This window comes from Salvelinus fontinalis, chromosome 7, assembly GCF_029448725.1.
Source record: "Salvelinus fontinalis isolate EN_2023a chromosome 7, ASM2944872v1, whole genome shotgun sequence".
In the NCBI taxonomy this organism is placed as follows: domain Eukaryota; kingdom Metazoa; phylum Chordata; class Actinopteri; order Salmoniformes; family Salmonidae; genus Salvelinus; species Salvelinus fontinalis.
This window is the reverse complement of record NC_074671.1, coordinates 49,412,762-49,426,823: the sequence shown is the minus strand read 5'-3', so window position 1 is coordinate 49,426,823 and position 14,062 is coordinate 49,412,762. Positions and strand designations below refer to the sequence as shown.

Genomic DNA, 14,062 nt, shown 5'->3' with positions numbered 1-14,062 from the left:
CTCAACATATTTAATAATATGAACTGTGAACACTACAACAATAGAAAAATAAAAAAAATGTGGCAAACCAATACAGTCCTAGCTGGTGCAGAGAAAACACAGAGACAGGAAACAACCACCCACAAACCCCAACACAAAACAAGCCACCTATATATGATTCCCAATCAGAGACAACACAAAACACCTGCCTCTGATTGAGAACCATATTAGGCCAAACATAGAAACAGACAAACTAGACACACAACATAGAATGCCCACCCAGCTCACGTCCTGACCAACACTAAAACAAGCAAAACCCACAAGAACTATGGTCAGAACGTGACACCAGGTTTGTACTGATGCCTCTAGCACTGCAATCTTCAGAGTAGTCACCCTTTGCCTTGATGACAGCTTTGCACACTCTTGGCATTATGTCAACCAGCTTCACCTGGAATGCTTTTCCAACAGTCTTGAAGGAGTTTCCACATATGCTGAGCACCCGTTGGCTGCTTTTCCTTCACTTTACGGTCCAACTCACCCCAAACCATCTCAATTGGGTAAGGTTGGATGATTGTGGAGGCCAGGTCATCTGATGCAGCACTCCATCACTCTCCTTCTTGGTCAACTATCCCTTACACAGCCTGGAGGTGTGTTGGGTCATTGTCCTGTTGAAAAACAAATGATAATCCCACTAAGCGCAAACCAGATGGGATGGCATATCGCTGCAGAATGCTGTGGTAACCATGCTGCTTAAGTGTGCCTTGAATTCTAAATAAATCACAACAGTGTCACCAGCAAAGCACCCCCACACCATCACACCACCTCCTCCATGCTTCACGGTGGGAACCACACATGCGGAGATCATCTGTTCACCTACTCTGCATCTCACAAAGACACAGCCGTTATAACCAAAAATCTCACATTTGGAATCATCAGACCAAAGGACAGATTTTCACCGGTCTAATGTCCATTGTTCGTGTTTCTTGGCTCAAGCAAGTCTCTTCTTATTGGTGTCCTTTAGAAGTGGTTTCTTTGCAGCAATTCGACCATGAAGGCCTGATTCACACAGTTTCCACTGAACAGTTGATGTTGAGATGTGTTTGTTACTTGAACTCTGTGAAGCATTTATTTGGGCTGCAATTTCTGAGGCTGGTAACTCTAATGAACTTATCGTCTGCAGCAGAGGTAACTCTGGGTCTTCCTTTCCTGTGGCGGTCCTCATGAGAGCCAGTTTCATCATAGCGCTTTATGGTTTTTGCGACTGCACTTGAAGAAACTTTCAAAGTTCTTGAAATGTCTTAAAGTTATGATGGCCTGTCATTTCTCTTTGCTTATTTGAGCTGTTCTTGCCATAATATGGACTTGGTCTTTTACCAAATAGGGCTATCTTCTGTATACCACCCCTACCTTGTCACAACACAACTGATTGGCTTAAACAGATTAAGAAGGAAAGAAATTCCACAAATTAACTTTTAACAAGGCACATCTGTTAATTGAAATGCATTCCAGGTGACTACCTCATGAAGCTGGTTGAGAGAATGCCAAGAGTGTGCAAACTGTCATCAAGGCAAAGGGTGGCTACTTTGAAGAATCTCAAATATAAAATATATTTCGATTTATTTAACACTTTTTTGGTTACTACATGATTTCTTATGTGTTATTTCAAAGTTTTGATGTCTTCACTATAAATCCACAATGTAGAAAATAGTAAAAATAAAGAAAAACCCTTGAATGAGTAGGTGTGTCCAAACTTTTGACTGGTACTGCACATATATACATATATACACACACATTTATATTATATTATATATATATATATATACTGTATATCCCACACCATGCATGATCTATAATGGCTATCAGTTTAACTTTTTATGCCATGTATGTAACCCGCTTTCTGCCCCTACTCCTAGCCCCACTATCACTTACTCCAAGCCAAGTCAAAAGCCCAGTGTCTCTCTCTCTCTCCTTAAGCGAGGGCACCCACTTTACCACTGTGAGATATTAAGAATGTTTTCAAATATTTGTATTTATTTCATACAGGCAAAAATAATTATATTGAGTCAATCTTTCTTTCTATCATTGTGTCATTTCCCCCATCCCATCATACCCTGCCCAACTCTGTGCTATTTCTGGAGCTGCAGAGCGAGAGACAGACCTAGAGGAACGCTCCAGCGCAGCCTAGCCTCTAGCCCAGCCTGGGACTGGGTGATGGATGCTAACGCAGCCTCCCTCCGACACCCAAACCCCCTGGAAATAGAGCAGCACTATCAATAAGTGCTCAAGATTGATTCCCAGCTAATACAGTAAACAATTTGTCTGAGGTGATGGAAACCGAGTCTGGCAGAAGATATTGTTGCAGTAAAATAAACTCATCTCTTATCCGGTGCTAGTATTATAACAGGGGAAGGAAGTAAAGCAGAGGATGGATACGGGATGGAGATGAAAGATGAAAATAAAAAAAAATAAAACAATCCTCAAACAACTTTCTTTAATGTGCCCTAGTGACACACATTTTCAATGTACACGGTCTAAAATTAAAATAAAACAAAATGCGCAAAACAAACGGCTTCTATTCCGTTTGAAAAGATCTTAGCTCTGTTGTCTTTCAAAATTGATGCATCCTAAATGGCAACCTATTTCCTACATAGTGCACCACTTTTGACCAGAGCCTTATGTAGGGAATAGGGTGCTATTTGGGAGGCACCCATAGGCCTTGGTGACCTCATTAAGATTCAGTGTAAAGGATAATAAATCTAAGCCTAAATAATGTACTTTAATTAAACAGATAAAAATCTCACTGCGATCGAAAACATTCTGTACTTCACTTTGGTAAATGAGGCCAATTTAGAGAATTGATTTCAACTGAAATGTATGCAAAGTGTTTTTGATCGCTCTTATGTCCATGGTTTATAATGTACATTTTGTCACTGTTTTTTTTTTTGAAAGTCCCTAAGCTACCTGGTTTTACTTTGAAAAAATGTAGGATGATAATTACGTAATAACTATCCAATAATTACTTTATGAAAAAGTGCCACTATGTATAATCTACCACCAGCCATGTACAGCAGTTACTGTAACCAGCTGTTTAAACATATTTTAAGAATAGAAGCCTTAAACTGTATGGGTAATGACATTTTGTACATTTTTTTAAAACACCAAATCACAGATGAAATTCATAAAGCGGGTTATCCTCTAATTTCCTATGATATTGAACCGGTGTGTTTCTGGAGTCTGTTGCTCTAGGGGGCCAGTGATGTCAGCAGGAGAGCCAGTCAGCCAGTTGTTCAGGGCTCAACAGGTGCTAGACATTAGCAGTGGTGTTAGTGGAGCCAGTCCAGAGCAACAGTGCCATTAGGACCTGTGGGGTAATAACCAAAGGCACTGCAACCGGACGTCCATAATGGCTCAATAACATGTGGTGCCAACACCAGGCACTGCACCAGCAACTCTACACAAACAGTGCCTCAGCTGATTAAACTCAGGCTACCACCACAGAGAATAACATTCTTGCTTCCTGAGCCATTATTCTTAGCAGAAGCTAATGCCTCACTGTCATTTCAAAATGTTCTCTCCAATACAGTCCCATAAGTAACACACATGTGCTCAGTTTTAGTGCTTTGGGACTTTCCCGAAATGTCCCGGGACATATTGACCAGGGCTGGGGTCAATTTGAATTGAAGGCATTCAATTCAGGACGTAAACTTAAATAACAACAATCATTGAAATAAGCATCTATTTTCAATGACTTCTCAATAAACTGATGAGTAGAAGCTATTTATTTAAAAAGTATTCCATTTCGATAAAAAAAACAAAAAAACTTTTAAATTCAAATTGACCCCAGCCCTGAAAGGGACTCCACCACTGTCTCTCAGGGGATATTTCTGCTGTGAGACTTAATATAAATATGTTTCTCACATGAGCTGTTAAAGACATTGAGCACATGATCGGGGGAGGGGATTCGCGTTGGAGAATACGTGCTGTAACTTAGCGGTAGTTAACTAGTTACTAACTCGGGTTCATCCTAAAAGAAAAGCTAAGGTGAATTTAGCCCTTAGTATTTACATTGCATTAATGGCTCTGTGGTTTCAGTGACTGGGACAAGCCATTCAGAAATGGCAGCCTTATTTATCTTTGTTAGCGGCTCACCTCAGGGGAGATGTGTTTATTAATGTGCCACTTCCCCTGATAAATGAGGGAATGGAAAGCCGGGGCTGGCGCTCACCTCACCTCTCCTCGTCCCCCCTCCTCTCGCAGCGCCTCGCCTCCTTTTCCCCCGGTGATTTATGTCAGCAAGCCATGCACCAGGCAGCAACCGACCGACTGCTAGGCTGTGTGTGTGGACGACCCACTGCTAGGTTGTGTGTGTGGAGGGGACCCCTCCTCTGGAGGCTGGGCTGGCCTTGAGTCCTGAGTGACCATGTCACTAGGTAAGGCTGGCTATCACATTCATAGCCTGCTCTGGCCAGGCTTCCTGGGCTCAGTTCACTATGAGAGACAGAGGGATGTGTCTACCTGCTTTAACTTCACTATGAGAGACAGAGGGATGCACTGTATCTATCTGTGCTGGGTTTAACTTCACTATGAGAGACAGAGGGATGTATCTATCTGGTTTAACTTCACTATGAAAGACAGAGGGATGTATCTATCTGGTTTAACTTCACTATGAGAGACAGAGGGATGTATCTATCTGGTTTAACTTCACTATGAGAGACAGAGGGATGTATCTATCTGGTTTAACTTCACTATGAGAGACAGAGGGATGTATCTATCTGGTTTAACTTCACTATGAGAGACAGAGGGATGTATCTATCTGGTTTAACTTCACTATGAGAGACAGAGGGATGTATCTATCTGGTTTAACTTCACTATGAGAAACAGGGGGATGTATCTATCTGGTTCAACTTCACTATGAGAGACAGAGGGATGTATCTATCTGGTTTAACTTCACTGTGAGAGACAGAGGGATGTACTGTATCAATCTGCTGGGTTTAACTTCACTATGAGAGACAGAGGGGTGTATTTATCTGTGCTGGGTTTAACTTCACTATGAGAGACAGAGGGATGTATCTATCTGTGCTGGGTTTAACTTCACTATGAGAGACAGGGATGGTTCTATGGTTTAACTTCACTATGAGAGACAGAGGGATGTATCTATCTGGTTTAACTTCACTATGAGAGACAGAGGGATGTATCTATCTGGTTTAACTTCACTATGAGAGACAGAGGGATGTACTGTATCAATCTGCTGGGTTTAACTTCACTATGAGAGACAGAGGGATGTATCTATCTGTGCTGGGTTTAACTTCACTATGAGAGACAGGGATGGTTCTATGGTTTAACTTCACTATGAGAGACAGAGGGATGTATCTATCTGGTTTAACTTCACTATGAGAGACAGAGGGATGTATCTATCTGGTTTAACTTCACTATGAGAGACAGATGGATGTATCTATCTGGTTTAACTTCACTATGAGAGACAGAGGGATGTATCTATCTGGTTTAACTTCACTATGAGAGACAGAGGGATGTATCTATCTGGTTTAACTTCACTATGAGAAACAGGGGGATGTATCTATCTGGTTCAACTTCACTATGAGGGACAGAGGGATGTACTGTATCAATCTGCTGGGTTTAACTTCACTATGAGAGACAGAGGGATGTATCTATCTGTGCTTGGTTTAACTTCACTATGAGAGACAGGTAGATGTATCTATCTGTGCTGGGTTTAACTTCACTATTAGAGACAGAGGGATGTATATATCTGGTTAACTTCATTATGAGAGACAGAGGGGTGTATCTATCTGGTTTAACTTCACTATGAGAGACAGAGGGATGTATCTATCTGGTTTAACTTCACTATGAGAGACAGATGGATGTATCTATCTGGTTTAACTTCACTATGAGAGACAGAGGGATGTATCTATCTGGTTAACTTCACTATGAGAGACAGAGGGATGTATCTATCTGGTTTAACTTCACTATGAGAGACAGAGGGATGTATATATCTGGTTAACTTCACTATGAGAGACAGAGGGATGTATCTATCTGGTTTAACTTCACTATGAGAGACAGAGGGATGTATATATCTGGTTTAACTTCACTATGAGAGACAGATGGATGTATCTATCTGGTTTAACTTCACTATGAGAGACAGATGGATGTATCTATCTGGTTTAACTTCACTATGAGAGACAGAGGGATGTATCTATCTGGTTTAACTTCACTATGAGAGACAGAGGGATGTATCTATCTGGTTTAACTTCACTATGAGAGACAGAGGGATGTATCTATCTGGTTTAACTTCACTATGAGAGACAGAGGGATGTATCTATCTGGTTTAACTTCACTATGAGAAACAGGGGGATGTATCTATCTGGTTCAACTTCACTATGAGAGACAGAGGTATGTATCTATCTGGTTTAACTTCACTATGAGAGACAGATGGATGTATCTATCTGGTTTAACTTCACTATGAGAGACAGATGGATGTATCTATCTGGTTTAACTTCACTATGAGAGACAGAGGGATGTATCTATCTGGTTTAACTTCACTATGAGAGACAGAGGGATATGTCTATCTGTGCTGGGTTTAACTTCACTATGAGAGACAGAGGGATATGTCTATCTGTGCTGGGTTTAACTTCACTATGAGAGACAGAGGGATATGTCTATCTGTGCTGGGTTTAACTTCACTATGAGAGACAGAGGGATGTATCTATCTGGTTTAACTTCACTATGAAAGACAGATGAATGTATCTATCTGGTTTAACTTCACTATGAGAGACAGAGGGATATGTCTATCTGGTTTAACTTCACTATGAAAGACAGATGAATGTATCTATCTGGTTTAACTTCACTATGAGAGACAGAGGGATGTATCTATCTGGTTTAACTTCACTATGAGAGACAGAGGGATGTATCTATCTGGTTTAACTTCACTATGAGAGACAGAGGGATATGTCTATCTGTGCTGGGTTTAACTTCACTATGAGAGACAGAGGGATATGTCTATCTGTGCTGGGTTTAACTTCACTATGAGAGACAGAGGGATGTATCTATCTGGTTTAACTTCAGTATGAAAGACAGATGAATGTATCTATCTGGTTTAACTTCACTATGAGAGACAGAGGGATATGTCTATCTGGTTTAACTTCACTATGAAAGACAGATGAATGTATCTATCTGGTTTAACTTCACTATGAGAGACAGAGGGATGTATCTATCTGGTTTAACTTCACTATGAGAGACAGAGGGATGTATCTATCTGGTTTAACTTCACTATGAGAGACAGAGGGATATGTCTATCTGTGCTGGGTTTAACTTCACTATGAGGAGGACTATGATTTCAGTGGTGGAGAAGCTGTATGAGCCAAAGTGGCTGTGGTCTTGCTTCAACTTTTTTCTCCTGGTAGTTAAGGTCCATTGTTTCTCTGTGTAGCATAAATATTACACTACTAACAAGCCAACTGCATCATACAGTACACCGCCTTTGTCTTGGGAGCTGAGATACAGAGGCCTGCTCAGTGTATTTCACTGTTTGGGAGTTGTTATGACAGTTTTTATACGCACAGCAGGCTGAGGCCTTTGGCTGCCTGCCCCTGGCTAGCCTGAGCAAGCAGAAGCTTGGCCCAGACACAATGCAACACAACAGCTCATTCAGAATCCCGGCCTGCTGGATGCTGTACAACTAAGAAACTGGAGGACAACGTTTACACTCTCACTGTACACTCAGGTAGACCGACTAGCGTCAGAGCAATAACTGAACTTGTACAGGACGGGTAGCAAAACTCACTGTCTGTGTGTCAAATCAAACCCTACCCATCACCTGGGGCGGAGGGGCCCGATCTCTCTTTCTCGGAGTGTTTGGAGCGTAGTGTGAGCTGCTTGAGGCGACATCGGTGGGGTGAGGTGAGTGTTTTTTTTCGGCAGAGGAAGCAGTAGTGGTAGCAGCCACTGTAGGAACACCGGTAGCCGTGAGCCTCATACGGTGAACGGATAAGGGTCGACTGTATCTCCCATTGCCTTAACGTCTGCCGGGATTCCTGGAAATGTCACGCAGCAATACAGTGAAAGGCCAGTGAATATCGGTGGCTGTCCTAATCTGAATCCATCTGTTATGATGAACACAGTCAAGTCGTTTGATACCCAAGCTTCTGTGTAGGGTGGTTTTGATGTCGTGTTCCCTCACACCACACTATAGCCTAATGGGTAACGCTACTGCACGGTAACACTATCCCCGTGTATGATAATCCGTCTCCCCCTAGACACCACTACCCTTTTAAGGTGACAGAGGTAGTTGAGGATGAAAGTAGGCGTTCATTACATTAAACAGACTTCTGGCCCAGGCGCCCTCTGTCTCACCCGTCCTCCCCCTGTCCCCCTCCTCCCCTCTGAATGAGCAACCTCCTCCAGTAAATGTCATCTCGGTACAATCAGGTCTGTTGTTTATGGAATGTCCTGGCACAGACTTGAAAGAGGGGAAATACTTATTGAACCTATACTGTGGTTACAGTACCTGAGGGCTTCTGGCCCGCCCTTTGAAGTTGTTTGAAATGAAAAATGTATAAAAAGTCTTTTTTTTAATGTTTTGCTGTCTACAGGTCCATTGATCTGGGTTTCATCATTCTCCTACGGTGAGGTTGTTGCAATCTCAGTGTTGCTTTTAAAAGCGACATAGTTTCTAATAAAAATGGCACCATATTATAGTCTTAGAGTACACACTGATACCAACAGAGGAAGGGGCAGGGGACACAAATAAAATCGTTCCCCTAAAATGAATGTTACAATTCATAGCCACACACTTCCAAGGGTGGAAGTCTGGGAACTGGTGAAGTCTGAGAACTCACCACTGTAAACTACCAGGAATTTAGCTCAAAAATACTCATCATTTTTTTCTCCACTTTTGGGACTGTGTTCCCATGCATTCCACCCCTTCCCACACAGACAGTATCAACCTGTTGTGTAGATACAACAGATCTACGGTAAAGAGGAGTGGGCCTCTGTGGTCCAAGTCTAACTCACCTTCCATGGGGGTGATGTAGTCTGGCAGGTGTGCAGCTGCCGCCCCACCCCCCTGCATCAGCAGCTCTCCGTAGGGGTTACGATGGCTGGTCATCAGGTGGTAGAACTCAGCAGGGCTGGCTCCAGGAGGGGGAGGGGGCAACCCAAACAGACCCCGCTCTTTCAAGTGTTCATGTGCCACTGCATGGGGGAGAGGAAGGAGGAGAATGAGTGAGGGAAGACAAGAACATTGCAGGGAGAGGAAGGAGGAGAATGAGTGAGGGAAGACAAGAACATTGCAGGGAGAGGAAGGAGGAGAATGAGTGAGGGAAGACAAGAACATTGCAGGGAGAGGAAGGAGGAGAATGAGTGAGGGAAGACAAGAACATTGCAGGGAGAGGAAGGAAGGTTTAGGGGGAATGAGGGATGAATGAGATGGAGAGAGAGAGAGAGAGAATGAGTGAGTGAGGGGGAAAAAGACATTCCAGATTCCAGCCCCGGTTGGTCTACTTGGTCTCACCACATGCTGCCGGAGCCGTTTGAAAAGGGTTAGGACTGCCGACGTGATGGCACTGTCCTAGGGAGACATTATCTGCATCCCAAATGGCACTCTATTCCCTACATAGTGCACTACTTTTGACCAGGGCTCTATATAGAGAATATAGTGCCGTTTGGGATGCAGTCATTGATGCAGGACAAGAGGAATGGGAGGGAATGAGAGGGCCAGGCTGGCTGGGCAGTGAGGTTAGTGATGTGCAGTGAGGTGTGTCAGTAGTCCTGCAGATTAAGGAGACAGACAGACAGATTGAGAGAGAGAGACAGAGAGAGAGAGAGAAACAAAGTAGTGTTTGGGTTTCTCTTTGATAACATGCACACACGCACGCATGCACGCACACACACACACACCCTGAAGGAGCACTCTGAATCCTACGGTGTTAGTCTGTTAACAACTACACCCCAGTAAATCCCTTTTAAAAGTGTCAGGGGCAATAAGAGTGGGATATGGCCTTTAGCTGCGGTTGAATAGCAGCACTCTGTTCCAGAGGCTTCCAAAGTCCATCTGTTTCTCCAGGAATTTAGGAGGAAATATCTGCTCTGTTTATGGTTTGGGTCAGGGTCCAGAGGAGGAAGAGACCAGGACTCCCCTCTTTCTCCCCTCTCTCTCTCTCTCTCTCTCCCCCTAATGTGTCACCTCTCCCACTGGAAGTGATCTTTCAGACACAATTAGGCCCCGCTGCGCTTGAAGAGAACAGACGTGTGCTTGTACTGACTTCATATAGCAGAACCAGACCTTTATTTTCTCCTCTCTCTCTCCTGGATCACATAACCACTTAAATGGAGGGAGTCACTTTGGATCAGCACAATGAGGAACATGTCTTTTGAAGCAGTCCGATGAAGGCCAGAGCAGAACTGAGCCGTCCCGGCCGTACAACTCTTCTTTTTTTTTCTCAATCAAATGAACAGAAAGTCCATAGAAAGAGAATGTGAATGACGAATAGAACACAGCGGACTGGGCCCAAAGGAATCCTGAGGCCTGTCAATGCTAATGTCATGCTAATGCGATGTAGCGCAGAAATGACAATAAGAAAAGAACAGCAGAACCTCTGCCTGTTTATACCTCTGTTCTATGTGTTGGCCAGCGACAAAGAAGAGAATTTCCTGAAACCATTTAATTTCCATTAGTAGAATTCCATTATAAATCAGTTTTAATAGAAAACTTGGAATTCAGAACAAAATCCATCCCGAAACAAGGTAGTCCTATTAAAAGTCCTAGAAGATATAACAGTTTTTTTTCAAAAGGGTCACGTGGGAACATCAAACGTCAAACTAAACGTCTGCCGTCTCTCAATGAAATCCAAGGCCGTCTCTCCTCTCTCTCCGAGCCACCTATTTGAAATTCCCTCAACAGAAAATAGCCACCTTCATTTTCTCCCTCTTTCCCATAGCTTTATCACTGCGAGATCTCCAACCCTGCACTGCTTATTTAACTTTAAAAGCAGGACCACATTACTGTTGACAGACTGTAAAAGGTGATTTATTTCCTATTCTGGCTCCTCGCCTCCACCCGTTATTGTAATTCAGCTCTGAAAAAGAGTTGTCATCACATCAAGGGGGAAAGTTCGGGGAGTTCCATGGGGACTGTTTAGTTTGATCAATTTCCATGGCTTTCCAATAACCCCCTTGGTATATTGAACACGTGGTGAGAAGAGGGAGGTCAGAGCTTCACAAAAAGCAATAGGTAGCATGTAAGACTAATTCATGAAGCGATGTAGCACCGGCTCTACGTGTCTAACCTAATCTGTATGCCCACTTAAACATGCTTTTTACTAACGATCACAACCGCAAATCCCGTCTCCACACTGAAAACAATTGCATAATCCTCAGAAGTTAGAATCCTTCAATTCTCCACCAAGCTTTCAGTAATCGATCAATGACACGATTCCTTCTGTTGGGATCTACTTTGTAAGGTGATGCTCATTGCCGTGAATGACCTTGGATGTGCACAATCTAGACATGCAGTTGAACTCACAGTCTGCAGGGCTGAGTCCGCGGGCTGCAGAGATCATGGACAGGGTTGGACTGCTGTGAATGGAGCGGAGGTAGTGCTCCATGTGAGGGTGGAAGTAGGGGTGAGCGGGGCTGAAGGGGGACTCCCCTGTCCCGGCTGCGTGGGGGGACAGACGGATCAGAGAGATGTCTGACATGACCGGGCTGCCACCTAGTCCAGGACTGGAGGAGGGAGAGAGAGAGAGAGAGAGAGAGAGGGAGAGAGCGAGAAAGAGAGAGAGAGAGTGTGTTATCATCTTAGTTCATGTACACTGTGGTTCATGGCGTATTTTGTCTCTTGTGACAGACGGAAACCTTTGAACGGTTTCTTGTATCCATAAATCTCAAGTTCCTGTGATTTTCTTTAAGTTACAAGGGAAAGAAAAACAGTTACAAATGAAAGTAAAACAATGGGACCCTTTGCTGTATCTCACCTGACCTAAGTCCTTACATGACATAGCCTAACCATTTTCCCATCTGATACTACAGAGCGGTGCCGACCGTGCTGCACGATGCAGTCAGACCACTCGTTCACACACACACACACACCTGAGACATTTGTATAAACTCTGCAGGCAGGCCAAGTGTGTCAGCCAGCCAGCCAGGTCTAAGCCTGAATAATGAATCTAAGGTGAATCTGATACGCTCTGTCTCCTTGCTCTGTGTATATAGACTGGAATGAGAATGAGATCACGTCTAATATCATGGTCTGCGTCCCAGAGGGCACCCTATCCCCTAGTGAACTATAGGCCCTGGTCAAAAGCAGTGCACTACATAGTGAATAGGGTGCCACTTGGGACGCAGTACATTCCTCGTCCTATCAGGGCTTTGATCTGGAAATACGTTAGCGACAGAGGTTTCCTTTGAGATGGGGTCATGGAGCAGACTGTGTGTGTGTGTGTATGTGTGTGGGTGTATGGAACGCAACCATGCAATGTAATGATATTACATCCCTATGGCACTACCTGATGTCACACTAATTTACCCTAAGTTACCTCATCCACAGACAAATACACTGTAACATAAGGTAGGCAGATAGATAGATAGATAGATAGATAGACAAAAGGTTCAACCCTCAACATAAAAAGACGTTAGTCTGACCCTGGCACTGTAGCTGGTTTCAGCATTTCATCTGTCATTGTTCCTTTAACCCCAGAAAGGGATGATACTGAAGATAGTCACACTGTGCCTGATATGAGTTCTAACCTGACCTGGAGAGGAGGAAGTGAGGAACTCATGTCAATGAGCGGTGTCTCCTGCCTGGTTGCTGCTAGCTGTACAGACAGATCCTCTGATAGGCTGAAGATCAGAGGATACAGCAGCACACACCAGGTAGTCTCTCCCTACAGCCACTGTTTGTCTGAACCTCTGGGGGTGGAGCCATGAGTCTGGAAAGCTAGACTACGCACTATGCAGGAGACACCAGACTCATTTTCCTTCAGCACACCAGAAACTAGTACATATGATCTCCATTCAAATATAGATATTCCCAGACTGAAGACTTAAAGAAGGTTGAAAACACCCTCATTTCACCAAACCTTATGCTTAAGAGATTCTCTAGTTACCCAATGAGAAACGATTGTACAGTTATGTGTCTGAAGCTGGACTCCTTGTCTATTTGTGCTCCTTCTCTGAGATGCTTTTTGAATACAGACCCAGGTTGACCTCAATCTCTCAGTTATCCCCAGTACTGTCTGTCTCCAGGGGCCGGTTGGTCTGTGCTTGACCCAAAGTGAGTCCACTCCGTTTCCAGTTAAATGCCCCCCAGACGACCAAGGCTTGTCTCAATGCCAACTTTCTGCCATGGGCCAACTTTCTGCCATGGGCCTTAGCTAACGGATGACCATAAAAGGCTCTCTGTCTGAGGCCTGAGAAGAAACAGATATTCCATTCACAGAAAGCTTTTAGATTACTGGGCAACTTAAAACTTCAACCTGATATTATGGACTGGAACCTGGCTGTAAAATGCTCTTGTCTGCCTATAGCTCAGTCCGTCGATTTGGGCCTTTAGCCGCAGACCTTTTCATCTCCCTGAGTCTACCTACCTGTACCATGGGAAGGAGTCTTCTAGGTCCAGAGAGCCAAACAGATAGCCAAAAGTATGTGGACACCCCTTCAAATGAGTGGATTCGGCTATTACAGCCACACCTGATGCTGACAGGTGTATAAAAGCAAGCACACGGCCATGCAATCTCCATAGACAAACATTGGCAATAGAATGGCCTTACTGAAGAGCTCAGTGGCTTTTAACGTGGCACCGTCATAGGATGCCACCTTTCCAAAAAGTCAGTTTGTCAAATTTCTGCCCTGCTAGAGCTGCCCCGGTCAACTGTAAGTGCTGTTATTGTGAGGTGGAAACATCTAGGAGCATCAACTGCTCAGTCGCAAAGTGTTAGGCCACACAAGCTCACAGAACGGGACTGCCGAGTGCTGAAGAGCGTAGCACGTAACAACCGTCTGTGCTCGGTTGTAACACTCACTAGCGAGTCCTAAACTGCCTCTTGAAGCCTTTTCATTGCCGAGCAGCCGCGCA

The 14,062-nt window shown here is 43.9% G+C and overlaps 1 protein-coding gene across 1 annotated transcript in view; it reads right to left on the bottom strand.

Annotated features, from left to right (window-relative positions):
* Positions 1–14,062, bottom strand: part of LOC129859587 (zinc finger protein GLI2-like) — an 80,528-nt gene that overhangs the window by 24,042 nt on the left and 42,424 nt on the right. Inside the window, exons 4-5 of the mRNA XM_055929526.1 lie at positions 11,513–11,712; positions 9,004–9,183 (exon numbers count right to left, since the gene is read on the bottom strand). Coding sequence (XP_055785501.1) covers positions 9,004–9,183; positions 11,513–11,712 — 380 coding nt within the window. The remainder of the gene's footprint in view (positions 1–9,003; positions 9,184–11,512; positions 11,713–14,062) is intronic.